Source organism: Aspergillus ruber, assembly GCF_000600275.1.
Source record: "Aspergillus ruber CBS 135680 unplaced genomic scaffold scaffold00005, whole genome shotgun sequence".
NCBI lineage: Eukaryota > Fungi > Ascomycota > Eurotiomycetes > Eurotiales > Aspergillaceae > Aspergillus > Aspergillus ruber.
Genome location: NW_024467301.1, coordinates 517,412 through 537,244, shown reverse-complemented (window position 1 = coordinate 537,244; position 19,833 = coordinate 517,412). Strand labels below are relative to the sequence as shown.

Here is a 19,833-nt window from a genome sequence, read left to right as displayed (position 1 = left end):
CGTAACTGCATGTCGTTGATACTTCCATCAAGATATAGACTAAAATCGGTGTGTTTTACCCATGATCTACGCCCGGACGGGGAAGCACCACAAGGCCTTAGAATGGACTAGCTTCGGGGATCGGACGGCGTGTGGATCAAACGAACACCTGGCTGATACAGAGCAACAGTGCAGACTATCGTAACTCGAGGAATTTTGCAATCTCGGGGAGTCAAATGAGTTTCTCGGCTGCTAGAGCAACAGAAAATTATCCAGAGTCAGTGATAACTTCCAAGTACGAACGCACAGAGTGAGTAGACAACACACCTTTATTACAGTAAAAAATGCACCATCAAAACATCACATCCTCCGAGCTCAACCTAGCATTACAGATAGAAGTACTGATGGCGGGCCATAATGGCCCTGAGGATGCTGCCATGCCATATGTGATAGGGGGAGCTTAGACGAGAAGCTCTGGGAGAATGCAAGCCCGATCTCCGTGAGATCGGGCTAATGATAATGGCCAGGAGTCATCTCTGGGGCTTCAGAAGACAATCTCGACGGATCACGATGTGGAAGAGATGAAATTAATGCCAGATGTTAGGATGTCGGAAAGGAAAGGAGAATGAAGATGAGGGAGGAAGAGAAGTCCAGCAGGGGGAAGAGAAGCGCCGTCGCGGGTACGGAACCACACTGCTGGGACAGGCATACGAACACCAGTTGATGCCCAACATCGAACTTCAGCATTGGCCACTGTAGTAGAATGAAAGCAAGAGTGTTTATCTATTGTTCACTGTCTACAATTTACACCAAAATGATGATTGCTATACAACTTCCATGGCGTCTTGTCTGGATCATGACCCCTAATTGACACTCCTGTTCGACTACATTCCTCTTAACGAAATTGGATTGAAAAAAAAAAAAAAAAAAAAAAAAAAAAAAAAAAAAAAAAAAAAAAAAAAAGTTCTACATTAACAGAGGTTCTAGTTTGCAATTCGCCTTATTCTCGGGGCTGATCATGTAAGACTAAACAGAGCTCATGTAGGCAAACCGAGATGGGCGGATATCAAGAGACCACCGAAATACTCCGGAAGCTCTCATCTATTTTTGGTGGCCGAAAAGCAGCATTTTATACGGAGTACTTCCTCATGATTAGGTCTCAGAGAAGGATACAAAGATATTACCAAGCATTAGGTAGCAAAGACTATCTCAAGTCGGCTGGCACGTTATTTCATGTCTCTGCCGGCATTCGCGAGTCTCATACATTGGATACCTCGAAACAAGCAGTGGTCCTTTATCACTAGCGAATAGCATGGAGAAAGCTCAATACAGAGAACACGGACCATTCTTTTCTCTCGACGTTCTCTATAGACGCGCTTGGGCGCTTACGGCGCAAGATTCAGATATTGATGCCTTAAGAGTGTGCTTTTAATGCCTTAATATAAAGGCTACAAATAGTGTCCTAATCCGGTAAGCGGCCTGCGGGCAGAAAAAATGTTGGTCAAGAAAATCATCCATTATTCCATTTGACTCTTCCGGTCAGCTGCAACACAGACCTCAAAATGCCATCGACATATAAAAGAGAGAAGCCGTGGGACACGGATGATATTGACAAGTGGAAAGTGCGTCTACAGCATATAGATTTTTCCAGATTTCAAATGAATTTTTTCTTGCTTTTGCTAATCCGCAAATTTGCGACAACAGGAGGAAGTATTCAAAGCCGATGACAATCTTGGCGGAAGTTTTGCAGAGGAATCGTCTTTTGCTACGCTTTTCCCCAAATACCGTGAAGTCTACTTAAAGGAAGCATGGCCGGTTATCACGAGAGCGTTGGAGAAGCTTGGAATCGCGTGCACTCTAGACTTGGTCGAGGGTAGCATGACTGTCAAGACGACCCGGAAGACTTTCGACCCTGCTGCAATTCTGAAGGCGCGTGACCTTATCAAGTTGCTTTCGAGAAGTGTGCCTGTGCAACAGGTCAGTGCCGTTTATTTTCTTCACTCATGTAGTTTGCTTGACTGACATCGTCCGATCGCTAGGCCCTCAAAATCCTCGAAGATGGATGCGCATGCGACATCATCAAGATCCGCAGCCAAGTTCGCAACAAGGAACGATTCGTCAAGCGTCGTCAACGTATTCTGGGTCCCCAAGGTTCCACCCTGAAAGCCCTCGAGCTCCTCACCAGCACCTACATCCTAGTCCAAGGAAACACCGTCTCCGTCATGGGCCCCTTCAAAGGATTGAAGGAAGTTCGCCGTATCGTAAACGACTGCATGGCCAACATCCACCCTATCTACCATATCAAAGAGCTCATGATCAAGCGAGAACTCGCCAAGGACCCTACTCTCGTCAATGAATCCTGGGATCGATTCCTGCCCAACTTCAAGAAGCGCACTCTCTCGAAGCGTCACCAGCCGGCCAAGATCACCGACAAGTCGAAGAAGGTGTACACTCCTTTCCCTCCTGCGCCGGAGAAGAGCAAGGTGGACTTGCAGATCGAGTCGGGCGAGTACTTCTTGTCCAAGGAGGCCAAGGATCGCACGCACAAAGAAGAGGTTATGGAGAAACAGCGCCAGAAGCGCGAGGAGAAAATGAAGGAACGCGAAAAGGCTTTCATTGCACCCGAGGAGCACGATGCTGCCGCGAAGAAAAAGGAGGAGAAGAAGGAGAAGAAGGAGAAGAAGGAGAAGAAAGAAAAGAAGAGAAAGCGCGAGTCCGAAACCGAGCCAGACGTCGAGAACTCCGAAAAGAAGGAAAAGAAGAAGAAGAAGAGCAAATCTGCAGAAGATGCAGAGGATTGAATGATATAATTATGTTGTTCCTGAATGGTTTCTTCTTTTTCTCGAGGCGCTTAGGCATAGCATGGGCTGGAGTTCTTTTCTACTCTTTCTGTACTCTTCAAAACAAAAACTGTGGATTGAATTATTTTCAATGTTGATATCTATCTCAAATACCAGGCAGGCTGTCTTTTTCGAATATATATGGAGCACGTCCACTCATCATGAACATTTGTATCACTTTTTGTGCACAGAATAGGACACTATTTTCTCATTTTCCAACTAGCAAGTGGGTTCCATCAATAGATTGTTGATATTACATTCGCAGAGCTCTTCAAGTCCTTGTAAGGTATATCCAAATCTATATACAAAAATTATAGACCAAAATACAACCCAAATACATCAGAGGCTCCTATTGATCACAGCTTAGCCTGTCCACTCTCTATCAACGACCAACCCTGCACATCAAGTTTCTCGTATTTCGTTCCATTCAGCCAATACAGCTTATCGCCCTTGGCGTCGGTAGGATCCCATCCTTTCTTAACCAGATCACCTTTCGCTTGCTTGAAGGTAGCGCTAGTTGCGACCCTAGAACACATGTTAGCAAACTGCCATGTGATCGTAAAGGTGTGGGAATAGGCGCTAGACGTACTTCTCAACTAGTCGTACGAGGCGTGGGACGGCGTACGTTGGCACGCCCTTCGTTCTGAGCTGACGGTGTAAGTCACCGATAAATTCACTCTCTGTCGTTGCGGATGCATCTTGCAGCGTGACTCCTGCGGCGCCGGCTTGGCCGTCGTACCTGTATCAGAGGGTTAGTTAATCATTAGGCTTCGAAAAGAACTGTGTGCGACTTACCCATTCAGCCTCACGCCATAGACCACTGCATCGTAGACACCCGGGATCGAACAGATGTGATCGCGAACCTCTCCCGCGCTGACATTCTCGCCCTTCCACCGAAAAGTATCTCCCACTCGGTCCTGAAACTTCACCCATCCAGCACTATCCCGGACAACCAGATCTCCCGAGCGCTGGAAGATATCTCCCTTTTCGAAAACATCGCGAAGCAGTTTCTTCTCTGTCGCATCCTCGTTGTGAAGATACTCGATAAGCATACCGCGGTCCCTAACCCGTCCAATGGCCTCCCCTTCCTCTCCAAGCGTAGCCTTGACACAGAATCCCGTCTGCGGGTCACGATAGGGCATTTCCGTTTCAGTGTCGTATTTGACGATGAACACTTCGTCCTCGAGGTATCGCTTGATGGCGCCTGAGAACCCGATCTTTCCGGCACCCCATGCGCCAACGCCCCAATTGTCGAACCGGGCAACTCCTTCTGTGGAACGGTAGAATTCTCGGATTTCGGGAACTGCGAAGCGCTGGCGAAAGGCTTCCCAGATGTCTTCTCGTAGGCCATTTCCGACGGCTACGATACACGAATGGTCCCTGTCATAGGGGGATGAAGGAGTTCCTAGAAGGTAGCGGCAGAGTTCTCCGATGTACAGGATTCTAGTCGCTCTCGAATCGTGGACATCTTTCCAGAATTGCGAGGCGGAGAATTTGCGGCGCAGGCATAATGTGGATGCATTGCCAACCGAGTAGCATAGACCAGTGAAGAATGCGGTGCCGTGGAAGAGCGGAAGAGGAGAGTAGGTGCGCAAGGGGTAGTACTTGGAGGGATTGTCAACATCGACGGTCTGAGGGTTGGAGGTAACCAATGATAACATATTCCGGATAGCACAGGCTTTTGGCTTCCCTGTTGTGCCGGAGGTGTAAATGAGCGCAACGATATCGCTGGGAGACTGCTTAGCCACGGCAATTCCGGAGGACGAGTATTCTTGCAAGTCGGCTGGTGTGACAAGCTCGATCGGTCCGGGTGAGACACCTTCAAAGGAGGATAGACTCAGTGCAAAATGAGGCAAGTCGGAGCATACAAACTGCGACAAGTCCGGTGTTGAGATAATTGTTTTCGATTGGGAAACGTTGAGACAGTGTATGAATGTGTCATCTGTTTGGGGTAGGGCGCATGTTAATTCTTTCTGTTAAGCGATGCTTTCAGGAACATCGATACATACCTCGCAAACTTGTGTTGATAAGCGCAGCTATGACACCCAGCTTTGCACATGCATAAGACATAACAACCATCTCGGGGGAATTGGTCATGAATACGGCAACCGCGTCGCCGGATTGGAGGCCTCTGGCATGAAGTAAAGCTGCCATTCGATCGACCACTGCACGTTCTCATCAGTATATTCCGCGCAAAAGAAATTGTACAGGGATACACTCACGATCCTTCAATTGGTGATAGGTCCAGGTCTTGTGTTCAAACCATAGTGCCTCCCTTGAACCATGTCCATCAACATCCACTGCACGCTCCAGCATCCTGTAGATTGTCGTCGAATCTCCCAGGTCGGCAATGCGCTGGCTCAATCGCTTCATCCAGGAACGATCGTTCCTAATTGACGAAATGTCTGTAGAAACCCCGAGTTTCGCATCGAGATAGGCTCCTGCTGTCACCGCAAGGGCCGATGCTATCGCCATGGAAGGCGCGCTGATGTTAGAGAGGATATCCATGAGCCCCGTTGATGATATTATGCGACACTAGTTAGCTGGTATAGATCATAAGAGTATTCCGTAGTATCCGAATTGTTGCGTGCAATCGCCTCGGTGGCAATGTTCTGGTCTGTTTCAAACAACGGTAGCCCTTGCGTTCTCAAAGGTACACCGGACGACGCAGTTGGTAATATCTCGAAGTTATATCTGGCCAGGTTGATAGAGACCTCAAAACCGAAGTTTGAATGCGGAGTCTGCCAGCTGCGCCATTTGCCGGTCCCTCCAGTTGGAATATGTATGGGGTACTCCGTGCTGTACTCCGTAATGTCCCCAGGTACTCGTTTCTCCGGTTAGTCTCTTTGCCGTGGATCTAGATCCAAACTAGCAGTTTGTATCTGCGTACTCCATACCCCGGGTTCAAACATAATGACGTGTTGCGTGCCAATGCGCAACAACATGGCCAATACGAAGGCTAGCCTGTATGGAGCCCGTCAAGACTCTCTGAATTTGGATGTCTTTCTTATCATCCAAAACCGCCGTCGACCAATAATCGCCGCTGGGCCTGCAACGCCGATAACCGAGGCGTTCGCTGTGACGGTATCATACAGGATCCTGTAATTATGGACGGCATCGTATATCGGTTCTCGCCAGGAGACAAGAGAAGGAAACAGCGTCGTTTATGAGTCTGCAATGTCTTTGGATCAATATCATGTGCCTGGACCCGGCGATCATTGGGCGTGGCGAGTTACTGTACAGAGTACCCCGGAGTAAAGTGACCTTCGGTTCGGCTTTTATTATTTTGAGGTCCCAGATGCCGCGGTCCGCACGGGCAAATATGGATAATGCCCCGGACCCCGTAGTAGTACAAAATACTGGCTAAGGGGACTGAATTGATTTTTGACACTCTTTTTAAGTTGTCTTGTCATTCCTATTCCCTCCTCCCATTAAAAACAAAACGAATATCATCGCAACCATGTCTTCGCCACAGCAACGCTTGTCTTCTATCACAAACCAAGTGTCTGGAGGTGCCACCGCCAGACAACAACTCCTGTCCAAGAACCCTGATGATGTGGTAGGTAGAAGTCGACATGGCGATTGTCTCTAGGACCGAGGCTAAGAATCCGTTATAGGTCATCACATACGCTGCGCGCACTCCTCTTACCAAGTCCCGGAAGGGTGGATTGAAGGACACTTCCATTGACGACTTGCTCATTTCGCTTCTGACGGTATGTCTCAACCAATGCCTTATTATGAGCAGTACCGTATCTGACAACTATTTGTGTATAGACCATCCGCGAGAAGTCGAACCTCGATCCCAACCTCGTGGAGGATGTCTGCGTCGGCAACGTCCTTGCTCCTGGCTCTGCCTATGTCGCCCGTTCCGCCGTTCTCGCCGCAGGATACCCCGTGACAGCTGCTGCATCCATCGCGAACCGATTCTGCTCCTCCGGTTTGCTCTCAGTTCAGAACATTGCCAACCAGATCATCGCTGGCTCGATTGACATTGGTATTGCGGTGGGCGCCGAGAGCATGAGCACTACCCCCGATGGCGGTGCACCAGAGATGTCGGATAAGATCTTGTCGCACCCGATTGCGTCGCAGAACCAGCAGCCCATGGGCCAGACTTCGGAGAACGTCGCCGCTCAGTTCAATATTCCCCGTGAAGCGCATGACCAGTTTGCTGCCAAGAGCTTCCAGAAGGCCGAACACGCGCAGAAGTCCGGCTGGACGGCCGACGAGATCATCCCTGTCCAGACCAAGGTCAAGGACCCCAAGACCGGTGAATTCAAGGACGTGGTTGTCAACCGGGATGACGGTATTCGCTATGGTACTACCCCGGAGTCGCTGGGCAAGGTCCGGTCCGCATTCCCTCAGTGGAAGCCCAGTGCTACGACAGGTGGAAATGCTAGTCAGATCACCGATGGTGCAGCTGGTCTTCTTCTTATGAAGAGATCGCGCGCGCAGGCTCTGGGACAGCCCATCGTGGCCAAGTTCTGCGGAGCTACCGTTGCGGGCCTGGAGCCCCGTATCATGGGTATCGGGCCATCTCTCGCTATTCCTAAGATTCTTTCCAAGTTCAATCTGAGCAAGGAAGAAATTGACATCTTCGAGATTAATGAAGCTTTTGCGTCTATGGTAAGTATAATTTGGTCTTGAAAACAAGAGACAAACGGCTAATGTAACCTAGGGCGTCTACTGTGTTAACAAGCTCGGACTCGATCTCGCTAAGGTCAACCCGCGTGGCGGTGCTATGTAAGTGACTGTTTCCCCCATTGCATATGACTGGTAGCTAACTGATCTTCCAAGTGCCCTTGGTCACCCGCTGGGTTGCACTGGTGCACGCCAGGTTGTTACTGCTCTGTCTGAGTTGCGGCGACAGGACAAGAGAGTCGCAGTGACTTCAATGTGTGTTGGGACAGGCATGGGTATGGCTGGTATCTTTGTTTCCGAGCACTAGGACTATTATATGCTGGGATAAAATTATGAATGTAATTATATTAATGATGAGTTTGGAATCTTTGTCTGTGCTTGTACTATATCGACATCCGATATCGCTACGGTGATAAGATCAGTGGGTCGCCCGATAACTATGGTCGAGGATATGCTGAGATAAATCTGAGTCCATTATGCTGCGTTGCTGCATTGTAGAACGTTGAGTCGCAATCAGAATTAAGATGCATAAAATAATAAAAAGAAGAGCCGAATCCTGCGATGTGCCGTGGTCAGGTGTGTGATACATCACGTGCTACCATCACCGCTTCTCCTCATCCGACGCAATGATCTCCAATGCACTTCTTTCTCCCCATCTCGCCATCGTTGAGCCTCTCCCAACACAAGATTCTTAACGAGCCATCCACTCCGGACACTACGATTACTCACTGATTTTCATTAACTCCGTGAGAAAAAGACAACGGCAGTTTACCATCCCGCGACGATGAAGCTCTTATCAGCTACCGCTGCCTTGTTCGGCCTTCTCGCCCCCGTTTCCGCTGCTGGCTCTCTCCAAGCTCGTGCTCCCGCGTTCTTCGACATATCCCAGACCCCGATCAAGTCTGCTGGTGATATTCCCGTGAAAGGAAACAACCCGTTGACTTACTGCGCCGACCCGTCGAGCTACAGCTTGGATATCAAATCGGTCGACTTGACGCCGAACCCCCCTCTTCCGTATGTTATTGATACCCCTAAACAATACGAATAACTGTCCATAATCTAATACTTGTGTCTATCTAGTGGTCAAACTCTTGTCATTGAGGCTGCGGGTACCTTGCACGAAAAGATCGAGAAGGGTGCTACTGTGCTCTTGGAGGTCAAGTATGGCCTGATCACTCTTATCAGACAAACCGCCGACCTTTGCGAGCAAATTGAAAACGTCGACCTCCACTGCCCGTTGGAGAAGGGTGACATGACTCTGAAGACGCAGGTCGATTTGCCCAAGCAGATCCCGCCGGTATGTAACTATATAGCACGAACACTTACAACAACACAAGTTAATTCGTCCAATTAGGGTAAATACTCCGTTCACGCCGATGTCTACAATGACGACGGGAAACAGGTCACCTGCCTTGAAGCTCAAAACATTGAATTCAAGTTTAGACGCTAAATTTATACCCCCCTTCACGGTCATGTCGAATACGGATCATTGTTGTCACCTGCCTTGGTTAATGATGCACTGATACTAGTGTTTTGTTTGCACACCTTATGCTTTTTGCTTTTCCTAGCGATATTGTCTGTCCTTTACGAGATCCCATAATGTGCCAACAACCCCATGCTTCTTCCGTTTGCAGTACGGAGTAGACGTTACTAGACCCTCATGGTGTTATGACTTCTGGGCGTTTGTGACATTTGCTAAGGCCTATCGCAATTAACTGCATGCTAGCTAGTTCTGCGCGCTGCAGCAGCGTAATAACTTTGCATATATTATTATCGCATAAATGACCGATGGGTAGTCGTATCATTCATATATGCAGGAATCTAATTTGCAGGGCGAGTTTGGGTATCTCTTCTGCCCCTAGCCTTCGCTACTATGTCGATTCGTGATGGTGCGTTAACGTATTTGCTCACCAAGCACCCGATAGCAAAGATAGATCAAAAACTGAAAGAAGCAACCAGGAAACATGAAAACATCATAATTTACTCTCCAAACAGCCGTCGCACCCGCTTCAACACACTATCCTTTTCTGGGTCATATGGATGGTCTTTACTCGGGATCTCGAGCACGGCGGGGAATGGTTCGGCGAACGAATCGACGCTTGCCCTGATACGTTCCGCAATCTATAGCATCCGTTTTATCAGTATATGTGACAAATATTGAGGTAGACGCGCGAGACGAACATGTTGGTTGATCAGAACGATGGCAATGTCTTGTCTCTCCTTCGTGAAGTCGTTAAACGCTTTCTCGATCGTGGATGTCTCGGTCTTGGAGTCGACGACTAAAAAGTTTCGTTGGGCCTCTGGACCATCTGTGACATGCTATTTAGAAACAGGGCTATGTTAGTACACAATGTTCTGATTTCGGGTCGTTTCTTGTCCTCTTGTACTTACCCCAATGCCCGCAAGGAGAAGACCCGTTACGGAGCTGATAACAGGAGCATATTGTTAGTAAAGAATTGATTCTCAATATCGCAGGTTGCATTACTCTTCATCACCGATGACCGCAAGGAATTGCCGGCCCTGTCATTTCAGTCAGTTATCTTCTGGCTTCCGTGATATGAATGTTGGACACACCTGAGCCGTCATTATGGGAGAAGTGAAGAGAAGAGCGTCGCGGGAAACACTTTAAGTAAACAGAACTCGTTTCACAAAATCTTCCTCAGGCACAACAAGTATAGAACAAAGCAGCGAGGAAACAGAAGTACTCCAACTGCTGTTCTCGACCGGACGTCGTCATTAACTAGCTGTCGGAGACTGGATTATATAAGCCGATCTCCGGGTCGCCGCTTTCTGTGTTTACACCATCGCTACGGAAGAGCTGTCTGGATCTTTTCCCTTAATTTTTCTTAGGCCAGAACTGTACCAACAATTTGAACTCCGTAATCTCCTGATCTCGCCAGAAAATCGCAGACCAAGCTGGTCCTCTCAGCTGCCAGCTCAATATCCTCTCCTGCTTCCTCCTTTTCGCATCGCATTCATCATGCCCCGGCTCGTACGTCGCCAACCGTTGGGGGAGCGCATCATGTCTTACTTGAACCCGTTGGACTTTCTCCTGTGGCTTTCTGGAGAGATCGATGCGAATGACTGGGATCAGTTCGAGAAGGACTGGGCGCTTCCTGTCGGGGTAGCATTGAATGTGGTCTTCTTGATTGCGAGAGCGAATAGCAGGCCCAGTGGCAGTGAGGCCGTGGATGACGTCTTCGGTGATGATGGGGGAGTCCCCTGGCTGAGTTGGTTTGTATGTGTTTTCGCCTTCTTGGAGCTTTCAATAGCTGGTTGAATAAAGCTTGCATGGCTAACGGAAGTTTGTGCTTAGGCGTCCTTCGTCGTTCACCTACTGGCTGGTTTCTCTGGCTTCAATGCCTTCTACACCTTCTACCGCAAACGTCATTACCGCATGTTCGAAGCGTCAATTGACCAAGCTCCCGCGACTCCTTCTGCTCAAAGAGTGCGTGTGGATTCGACTCCCATGGCAGCCTCCCCATTGAAATACTTTGCGAATGCGATTTCAGGGTCGGCCGAGTCGAGGGCGCATCCCGATGCGCAGCGGGATGTCTGGGAGCTTGCAGTCTGGGATCCGTTACCGGTTTGCGTCCGAATGTTTGGCATGTTTAGCCCGGGCCATGTTCTGGTTTATTGGCTCTTCCTGCCTACTCAGGTGTCTGATCCTCGACCCAGCGTTACTATTGTCACTACGTTGTTCTTGACGGCTTTGCTATCGGTGCAAATGTCTTTCCTATCTTCGTCGTTTACCCAACAAGCAAAGGATTCTGCATTGGTACATAAGGAAGTGCTCCGGGAGTACGACAATAAATACGTGCATCCTCGTACGCAGCCTTTGATGAGAGACGTTGGCACCCAGTTCTCTGAAGAGGAAGAGAACGCCAATCGCGTTGATACATTTACCCCGACATTCGTCATCCAGCGCGGATTCAAGACCAGCCCCCATCCAAACTATGTTAGCCATGTCGACCCCGAAGGAGTCACTCCCAGACGTCAACCTTTCACAACCCCGTCAACTACATCTTATAAAACACCTAGCCACTTGCGTGATGCCTCGCCTGCCGTACGTCCATCTGTCACTTCTATGCGACAGCCGCAGTTCAGGCCTGCCGCAACCAGCACTGGCGATGGAGGTAGTCTTGGTATCTATTCTCATGCCAACTCGCCTCTTCGGAAAGCTACGTCGACAAACCCTGAACGTCGTATCCAGAACAGCGGAGACTTCTACTACAAGGAACGCGGGACTCCGTTAAAGAGATCGTCGAGCCCACTGAAGAAGAGCATTGTACCTGGCGCTGCGAGTTCAGCAGGGCAATACAGTGCTCGTCGCGATACTGGACGATTTTAGAGGGTAATGGGTGCGATATCTTGGAGTAGTATATATGGATCATTGGGAGTTTGGGGGGAGTATGGTCTTTTAGTATTGTCATAGCATTTGGGCGCAGCATGGCGTTTCGGGGCTTTGTGTTTATAATCTTGTCTTCTTTAGTTTCTGTTCTTGAGGGCAACTGCTTGGTTTGTTCGGGCCGCTATATAACATGTATTCTGTACTTCTAAACAGAAGATATCATTGCAAGCGCAATCGCCTATGCACCTTTCCGCCTATAATCTTGTTGGAAACTGATAGGGTTTGTGTCTTAATCCCGCTTAGTAATTTCACCCAAACAGGAAATCGTCATGAAACCACTGTCTATCGCATCTAACGCTTCAAGACGAAGGAGCAGCGCATTGTCTATCAAGCCATATCATATACCTTACCAGTCAGTCCGATAGGAATGTCTATGGGAGAGAATAAGGAGTGCCTCGACCATGATGTCTCCCGGCTTGTCATCTGACTCTTGCTAAATGTTACCGACTAGAAGCAGAATGATACACATATGACCTGATACAATGATCGTATATCGCAATATCGACATACCGGCTACGGCATACGAATCATTGGCTTACATTCCCGGCGTCCCCGATCTTGTGCACCCGGTACATTCCTGAGCATGGCCAGTTTAATTGGCATAACATTCCAACGCCCCTCATTACATATGCACCTGATTACCAATGAGAACGAGCAAAGAAGCGCGCGGATTCGACGTAGTTTCGTGCTCTCCCACCACTCCCTTCCTTAAACCACCCCCCATATGGTACTTCCAACAACGTAACCGTTCTACAGCCACTTCAAACCAGGCACTTCACCACCAGCCCCAACCTCCCATTTGGATGATATGAGCTGGCCCAGAGCCTTATTCTCTCCTAATAGTCGGAACTATCGACAGTCATTGCTACGCTTTCCAAAAGAATTGGCAACATGGAGGGTGATTTTCAATTACCCAACGGACATCTTCTCAACTTGAACCCGCGGCCTCGTAATAACAGCAAATCAAGCCGGCAGCCTCCCACTACTTCTGATTCAAAACTGCCGCAAAGTCGAGAGCGAGTGCCCTCAAGCGGGACTGAAGGAGAGGCTTTGACGCGGCAGAGCCCTAACGCAATGCCGCAGACCAGTCTATCCGGGTTAGCTACGAAGCTGCCGTTGCCCAAGAGCTTCATGGAGAAGGGCAAATGTAAAGGCAAATGGAAGGACAAGCAGCCATACGTTGAAGATGAGGTGGAGAAGGATGAGATATCAAAGCACAAGCCACTCCAAGAGTCGGACACGACACCTACGATATCTGAACATACCCCGGAGAAGTCGACGGAGAAGAACCACGACCACCATTGGAGCAAGATTCGTGGGAAGCTGGATAAGGACTCACCGTTGCTAAGAAAGAGCAAAGAGAAGCAGGAGGAGTACTACCAAGGGGCTTACCGGAGAATCAAGTCATTTGCGAACGGCCCGCGAAATGAAACACCTAAGAACAAGAAATATGGTGAAGCCAATACGAGCGACACCAAGCTCCCTACACTAAGAACAACAGGTATTTCTAGTCCTAACAATCGGGCTCGGAGTGCTTCTGGAGGTATTACTCGCGCACCGGCTATTCGTCAGCCTCCGAAGCAGAAGAAACAACAGCAGCAACAACAACAAAAAGATGAACACCCCGCTCCCCTCCAAATTAAGAAATCCCCTTCCCGGCAACCATCTGGAATTACCGATAATACTACCGATTCATCTGCCTATTCACAACTTTCTACCTCGTCAGTCTCAGGCCGTGCTAGCTCGAATACTGAGTGGGAGGATAGGTTCGTAGTCAATATGCCCTCTGCCACGGATCCGAACCCGCCATTTTTGACAGCTCAGCAAATCGTTGAGTTTCAGAAGAGCATAGAGAAGGTTCGGCGAGAGGGAGGAGATATGGTTCATCCCGATACTTGCCCCAGCCCGCGTACTACGACACCCGAGGGCAAGACCGATATGTCGGAGAAGACTTCTGAACGTGACAATTCTACTACGGAGAATAAAAAGCAAGACAAGACAAACGCCAATATCACCAACCCTCTACAACCTGGAAGGTACTATTCGCCCGAAGAAATCGGAAAGAAACGGTGTAGCACGATATGGGAAGAGGATCCTTCGAAGGCAAAGCAAGAGAACCTCGACGCAACTCCGGATGGTTCCTTCCTGGGATGCAAAGAGATTGGTCCAGAAGAGAAGAACCCAGATGAGATCCTATTCTTCTCGACAATGACTGAGCGCCCGAAAGTTGTCGACATCTCAGCACCAATTTCAAGGAAGCCAAGGGCAAAAACAAAACCGACTGGTCGTCGTGTGCCTGGAGATATGGATGACAATATCATGGCATACAGGGAATGGCGATCTCTCTCCGATAATTTGATGAATGGCCAACGTTCGAAACAGGCCTCCAAGACCATGTGTCAAGAGCCCGTGTGTCAGCCGCAGGGGAAAGTTCAGGCACCAAAAACCTCTGGGAAGGAGAATTTGCGAAACTCGCTCGCCGCAGATAGCAGAGACAACCTAAAGGAAGATGATATTTTCATGAACACGGCAACTGTCTCGCGTGCTCCAGTCACGGCTAGCGGTAAAACAATATATAAGAGATCACCCTCGCAGCTACCACAATTCAATTCTCGAACCATGGGGGACTCGACGCCAACATCTCGAGAACCTATGTCGAGGTCACCACCGTCTGGGCTACGGCGAGGAATACCAAGGCCACACGAAAAGAACGACGGCAATCAAAACACTCCCTCCAAGTCCCCGTTAAATACGAAAAACATTTCCATTAATAAAACCCGCGGGAAACCTGGGGGGAACTCTGACTCTCCACGAGGTATCCGTGGGATCATGCGCTTTCCGGGAATGGGGAAGCCGTCTATGGAGCAAAGCACGAGCACGAATAAACGCCAATCATCAATGCCGGTTCCAATGAACAAAAGCAGCGGTGCGGAGAAGAGAAGTATTTCAGGTCCGTCTCTGGTTAGCTCCGAACCGTCTTGTAAGAGCGTGACTCCAGTCTCATATGTTATTCCAGAAGAAAACAATAAGGATCCGAGCACGGAAATCATGGACGCCGAACTCGATGGGGAAGCCAAACAAAGAGCGAAAGATGTTACGACCGATTCTCCTAACAACGTTGAGAACAGTGGCAACGAAAACACAGCATACCCCCTAACACTAGCCCTTCTCTTTGACATCCTAATCCTCACCATCGCATATATTCAACGCTTCTCCAGTGAGTTCCTGGGCAACGAGTATCCGCAGGTGATCTTGCAAAGCATCGTAAAAATGCTCGAGCACTGCGCCAACGTCAGCAGACACGTCTCCCTCGCCTTCTTGACATACAGATCCACAGGATCCTGGCCAAAATCGGGCAATGGGGATCTTTGTGATTCCTTCACAGATATAGCGCAGGCCGCTGTTTATCTTGTTTCGCTGGGGTTCATGATGATAATCATCGGTAGAGCTGCTGGATACGTGGTTATTGTTGGAAGTTGGGTAGTATGGATGGCGAAACCTTTTGGATGGGCACTTGGGTTATTGGCTAAGGCGCTTGTACCCTGATTTGTCAATATGAGACGAGGAAGGCTTATGAAACTTGGCGAACCTTGTTGGTTGGTTGTTTTCTTGTGTGCTGCTTTCTATAATCGTCTTCTTGACAATTTATTATAAGTTTGTTATAGTTATATTGCTTAGCATTAACAGATCACCCTTTTCGTATAGTCCCGCTTGCGTAACAAAGAATTAGGGTTAAGAAAACCCTTCTCGAAAGGTTGCACAGTGCCCCGTACAAGAAAACCTTATGGATTAAGAACAGACGTTGGAAAGCTTTCATAGATAAACTGTTCCGTTCTGCGGCATCTCCATCTCCACACTAGAAAATATGCAATGCCCAATTTCAGCCTCAATATCCCCCGGAATAAGAGACTCAACTCCCCACTTCAACGGTTTATACTCTGCATCTAGCTTCTCTGAATCATCGTCATCGTCATCCTTTTGCACGTATGAAGAGTGACATGCAGCAGCAATAGCCAGACTGCAACTTCCAGCAACCGGCATTTTGATTTGAACCGTTGACATCTAATGAAAACAAGACAGACCAGCATAAAAGCCCCCACGGACACGCTGCTGACAATGCCAACAGGCGAATAGGCACATGTCACTGGATCTAAAGAAGGATCTCTCTCGTGGTTAACGCCATGTCCCCGAATAACAACAACATAAAGACTTTGAGACATGAGCCAATGAAGCACCCCGGAAAATGAAATAGGTGAAAGGGCGTAGCGGTACGGAAATGATATAAAATAAATGCTTCGTTGATGGCCGCAGAGGAAGGTCGAGACACGTAGACTTTTGCGGTGGATTGAGTAACTGTTCCATTCAGCAGCTAGTGTCATGCTGGTCCATATACTATTTTCCATGAAGTAAAGAACTGAGAAAATAAGTTGAGGGATTTTTGCAATTATTGTGTTTGGAATTAATGATTTCGGCCACCCAGATCCTCTGATGAACGTTATGGTTCAATTGCTGCCAAGCCAGTGAACCAGTTGCCTCGGATGATACTTGAATTCCTTTGTGTATACCCGTAGAGTAAGAGTAAGAGGCAAATCCCAATTGAAAACAAGTGACTAGTAGCACCAGTGAGTATCAACCTTGATAGGGGAATGTCGTTAAGAGGACAAGCTTACGACAAAACACAGACAGCCCATCGTCGGACTGATAAAGATGATAACCACATTTCGCGCTCGTCTTTGTACCGAAACTCATGGTCCCTGATGTCCTTTGGCTTGGTCACCGATTCTCTTGAGTGCAGACATTTGCCTTTTGTAGCTTCATCAGGTCGTTTTAAGAATGAAACTACCGCATCTCGAGCTGCTAAAAGAGGAGCACACTTGAGATGAAAGGCAGTGGCACAAATAAAAACTACTTTAAAGAAATTTACAACAATCACTACTATTACCAGAGGGAAGCTAAACTCGAGCGTACACGTCTAAGTCAACTCTTCAGCCAAGCAATAGTTAACCTTGTAGCCGTCCACTACCCAGTCATCAGGATGAGATTGTATCTCGGCTATCTTCGATGCACATTCCCAATTAGTACCATAAACGATCTCTGCGAAATTATCACACACCCATGAATAAGACGCAGTTGGAAGGTTTTCGAGAGTATCCATCACTCGCTCGACATATAACTGGACAAAATCACTGTTCGTTGTATTTAGATCTCCGATAATTAACATCAAACTACCGTGATTTGTCTGGTAGTACGATGCATATGCAGGAATGCAGCTGTCTGGCATCAGCTTTTTGAGGGCACCATTTGCCGACTATTGGACCAATCTGGAAAATGGATATGGAATGGAATCAAGGAGATTACGCAATTTTGCGTTCAAAAATTTGAGAATCTGAGCGCTCTTGAGGGAAGTGAAGGTGGAATTACCCACATACACTTCATATGAATTTTCAGCCAGTGTTGAGAAAACCGTGGAGTTATAGCTTTTGCACTGTTAGTTTCCAATCTATATACAGAGAATGATGGGAATGCAAGCTTTACAATAGATGTGACGGCAGTGATGAAAGGACGAGACAAACACATAGCAATCACTTGACTCTGGAAATGTTATGGAGATCTCGTATGCTGGGAACGCCAATATCAAGTCAGTAATTTCTTTTATGGGCGTGATCCAAATCCTCTCTGGTAGGTGCACAGAGGCATTACTTTAGCGACATCAGCAATCAATGCACATACGTACTTGATTTTCTCGATGTTTTGAAGGCTTCCCCTTTCCGTTTTAGTGCTCACCCCTCGCAACTTTTTGCTCACTGAGTGAACCTGAGCACGCCATGAGCAGCCTGAGCTGGTCACTGGGCAGAGGGTGAGCCGATGGGTGAGCAACCTGAGTAAGGCAACTTCAATAAAATGTACCACGCTAGGATTTCAACCCATGTCTGCTTTCCCTCGTATTGCTCCTGACTGCTATTCCTTCTTACCCACATCCCTCTCGTCAAAGCGCTGGCATCATCAATTTGATGGTCAATCGTGGCCATGCCATGTCTTTGTCTCCTGTCAAGTTATCTAGATTAAGCTCGGGTGAAGCTCCAGTCCACTTCTGGGATCGTTCTGAGTCCAAGGAGCACGTTCAGAGATTCCAAGAACATAACCGGCTATCCTGTGAGCTAGGCTGAGACTCACGGGAGATTAAAAGCTCCCATGATCAGCCCTCATATCAGGGTTTAGGTTCGAAATCATGGAGGGTGTAGATAGATACTATCTTCTATCATCTCTAACCTTTATTTCCTAAAGGCTTAGCGTAGTTGTTGGAGTTGACTGAGTAAGCACCTTGTCGATAGTTTTTATAAAGGACCTTTCATGTTAACTTCCAAATACATGTCAACCATCCCATCGATCAACTCACCTGACTTTAAGAGTGTTGATTGCCCTTGTTTGACTCTGATCCTTGTCTGGAATTTTGACCTGCAACCCTTGCCAATGCTTTGATGTTAACTACTATGCTCGGAAGGATGTCATAGGCAGTATTCAGAACGAATAGAGGAAGAACTCTGATTCTAGATATCTATCTATCGTACGGCCTTTTTATACATAATCTGGCGGCCGTCAACTAAGCGCAACAGGAAGGTCGTTGCGAAAGAAGTCCAAGAAGACAAAAGGAGTACAAAGCACATAACGCATGTATGCGGTGGTCATTGTCAAAGGATGCTGGCTGCATAGCCGTAGTCCCCGGCCCTATCATCATAGTCGTATCCGTTCATGCATATGCTCGGGCAGCCATAAGTCATACGTCATATATGGAAGTCAACACATCTATACAGCAGCTTCAACGCAAGAAAGTCTCCTGGAAGAAGACAATGCTTGATACACTAGAAGCAGCGCGGTCTAAGCTCTCTGATTACTATGGTAATACAGATAACAAGCTTCATGGTGATATCTTTGCAATTAGCACAATTATGGCTCCGTCAAACAAGCTTCAGTTCTTTTCCACTAAGGGCTGGGAGGATGATACAATTGACTATTGTGCATGATACCGCAATTATGACTAACACTGATAGCAGGTCTTGTTTATACTCCCCCAAGACTCTTCTGGAAAGTGCATGAGCTTGAATTTCCAGCACTATCAAGCCTCGCTCGGGATATTCTTTCTATCCCAGCTAGTGGTGCTGGTGTTGAGCGTCTCTTTAACTCTGCTCGTGATATCTGTCATTATCGCCGAGGCAATCTCAAACCTGATACAATCAAGGATCTGATGATGTATACGTGCACATCAAAGTTTGTTATTAAACAAGAGGAGCTAGATTTGATAAAGGAGTATCTCTCAGCTGGCGAAATTACAGGCATTGAGGAGGAGAAAGCCCTCACTCAGCCTCAGGAAGATTTGGAACCAATAAGCAACAATGAGGAAGATGATATACTTTATAATTCACAGCCTGCAGCACCTAGTGAGCGTGCCCTAGGGAAACGACGCAGAAGCATTTCTTCTGAGCCAAGGGTAGAGTGTCACTTGGGGTGGGGTGGGGTGGGTTTTGGCAGGCAATGCCCGCCCCAACGGGGCCCCTAAAAATCAGCGGGTGGGCACCATCTGCCCCGAACCCTGCCCCGGCGGGGTCACGGGGCTGCGAGTGACACTCTAGCCAAGGGATGAGATAGACCGTGAGCTTGATGATGATGATGGTGATCATCCTCTACCTAATATACCACTTGAAAAGGATAGTACGCAGGCGCGTTCAAGAAGGGTTCGGAAACAGCCAAAGATGCCAGCTGGCTTTGAAATTGATAGATACTAGTTCATATTAGAAGAATTACAATAAATTGAGTTATGACAAAAAGTTTTCTTCGATCCAATATCAACAGATGTGAATTATTTAACCAGTAGACTTTCTTACAACTACAATGCCCAACGATTCCGACCACCGAAAATATCAGCTGTGGACATGTAAGACGTCCCGGGTTTTTGGCTTGTTCCCCCCC

The 19,833-nt window shown here is 47.9% G+C and overlaps 8 protein-coding genes across 8 annotated transcripts; 6 read left to right on the top strand and 2 right to left on the bottom strand.

Annotated features, from left to right (window-relative positions):
* Positions 1 to 1,465: 1,465 nt before the first annotated feature.
* EURHEDRAFT_409833 (KRR1 small subunit processome component) lies at positions 1,466 to 3,164 on the top strand. The gene is made up of 3 exons (XM_040781203.1): positions 1,466 to 1,601; positions 1,684 to 1,956; positions 2,019 to 3,164. Exons 1-3 carry the CDS (start codon positions 1,542 to 1,544, stop codon positions 2,778 to 2,780), a joined length of 1,095 nt encoding a protein of 364 aa, XP_040641294.1. The 5' UTR covers positions 1,466 to 1,541; the 3' UTR covers positions 2,781 to 3,164.
* Positions 3,165 to 3,175: 11 nt separating this feature from the next.
* EURHEDRAFT_450731 (putative bifunctional fatty acid transporter/acyl-CoA synthetase (FAT1)) lies at positions 3,176 to 5,327 on the bottom strand (the record flags this gene model as incomplete). The annotated part of the gene is made up of 5 exons (XM_040783899.1): positions 3,176 to 3,344; positions 3,409 to 3,558; positions 3,615 to 4,761; positions 4,829 to 4,984; positions 5,042 to 5,327. The coding sequence occupies 5 exons, from the start codon at positions 5,325 to 5,327 to the stop codon at positions 3,176 to 3,178; spliced, it is 1,908 nt and encodes a 635-aa protein (XP_040641293.1).
* Positions 5,328 to 5,944: 617 nt separating this feature from the next.
* Positions 5,945 to 7,949, top strand: EURHEDRAFT_409830 (putative peroxisomal 3-ketoacyl-coA thiolase (Kat1)). The gene is made up of 5 exons (XM_040781202.1): positions 5,945 to 6,378; positions 6,437 to 6,532; positions 6,594 to 7,442; positions 7,495 to 7,559; positions 7,614 to 7,949. The coding sequence occupies exons 1-5, from the start codon at positions 6,280 to 6,282 to the stop codon at positions 7,762 to 7,764; spliced, it is 1,260 nt and encodes a 419-aa protein (XP_040641292.1). The 5' UTR covers positions 5,945 to 6,279; the 3' UTR covers positions 7,765 to 7,949.
* A 292-nt stretch (positions 7,950 to 8,241) lies between these two features.
* On the top strand, positions 8,242 to 8,907 carry EURHEDRAFT_495210 (ML domain-containing protein; the record flags this gene model as incomplete). Its single annotated transcript, XM_040785669.1, has 3 exons — positions 8,242 to 8,471; positions 8,538 to 8,754; positions 8,812 to 8,907. The coding sequence occupies 3 exons, from the start codon at positions 8,242 to 8,244 to the stop codon at positions 8,905 to 8,907; spliced, it is 543 nt and encodes a 180-aa protein (XP_040641291.1).
* A 530-nt stretch (positions 8,908 to 9,437) lies between these two features.
* EURHEDRAFT_400611 (H(+)-transporting V1 sector ATPase subunit F) lies at positions 9,438 to 10,043 on the bottom strand (the record flags this gene model as incomplete). The annotated part of the gene is made up of 5 exons (XM_040780022.1): positions 9,438 to 9,578; positions 9,639 to 9,776; positions 9,849 to 9,882; positions 9,943 to 9,977; positions 10,032 to 10,043. 5 exons carry the CDS (start codon positions 10,041 to 10,043, stop codon positions 9,438 to 9,440), a joined length of 360 nt encoding a protein of 119 aa, XP_040641290.1.
* Positions 10,044 to 10,437: 394 nt separating this feature from the next.
* On the top strand, positions 10,438 to 11,808 carry EURHEDRAFT_400610 (Nur1/Mug154 family protein; the record flags this gene model as incomplete). Its single annotated transcript, XM_040780021.1, has 2 exons — positions 10,438 to 10,695; positions 10,774 to 11,808. The coding sequence occupies 2 exons, from the start codon at positions 10,438 to 10,440 to the stop codon at positions 11,806 to 11,808; spliced, it is 1,293 nt and encodes a 430-aa protein (XP_040641289.1).
* An 888-nt stretch (positions 11,809 to 12,696) lies between these two features.
* On the top strand, positions 12,697 to 15,562 carry EURHEDRAFT_384424 (putative NTP binding protein). The gene has a single exon (XM_040779617.1). It carries the CDS (start codon positions 12,760 to 12,762, stop codon positions 15,412 to 15,414), a length of 2,655 nt encoding a protein of 884 aa, XP_040641288.1. The 5' UTR covers positions 12,697 to 12,759; the 3' UTR covers positions 15,415 to 15,562.
* A 3,094-nt stretch (positions 15,563 to 18,656) lies between these two features.
* EURHEDRAFT_450195 (uncharacterized protein) lies at positions 18,657 to 19,423 on the top strand (the record flags this gene model as incomplete). The annotated part of the gene is made up of 2 exons (XM_040783868.1): positions 18,657 to 18,882; positions 18,918 to 19,423. 2 exons carry the CDS (start codon positions 18,657 to 18,659, stop codon positions 19,421 to 19,423), a joined length of 732 nt encoding a protein of 243 aa, XP_040641287.1.
* Between the last annotated feature and the right edge of the window lie 410 nt (positions 19,424 to 19,833).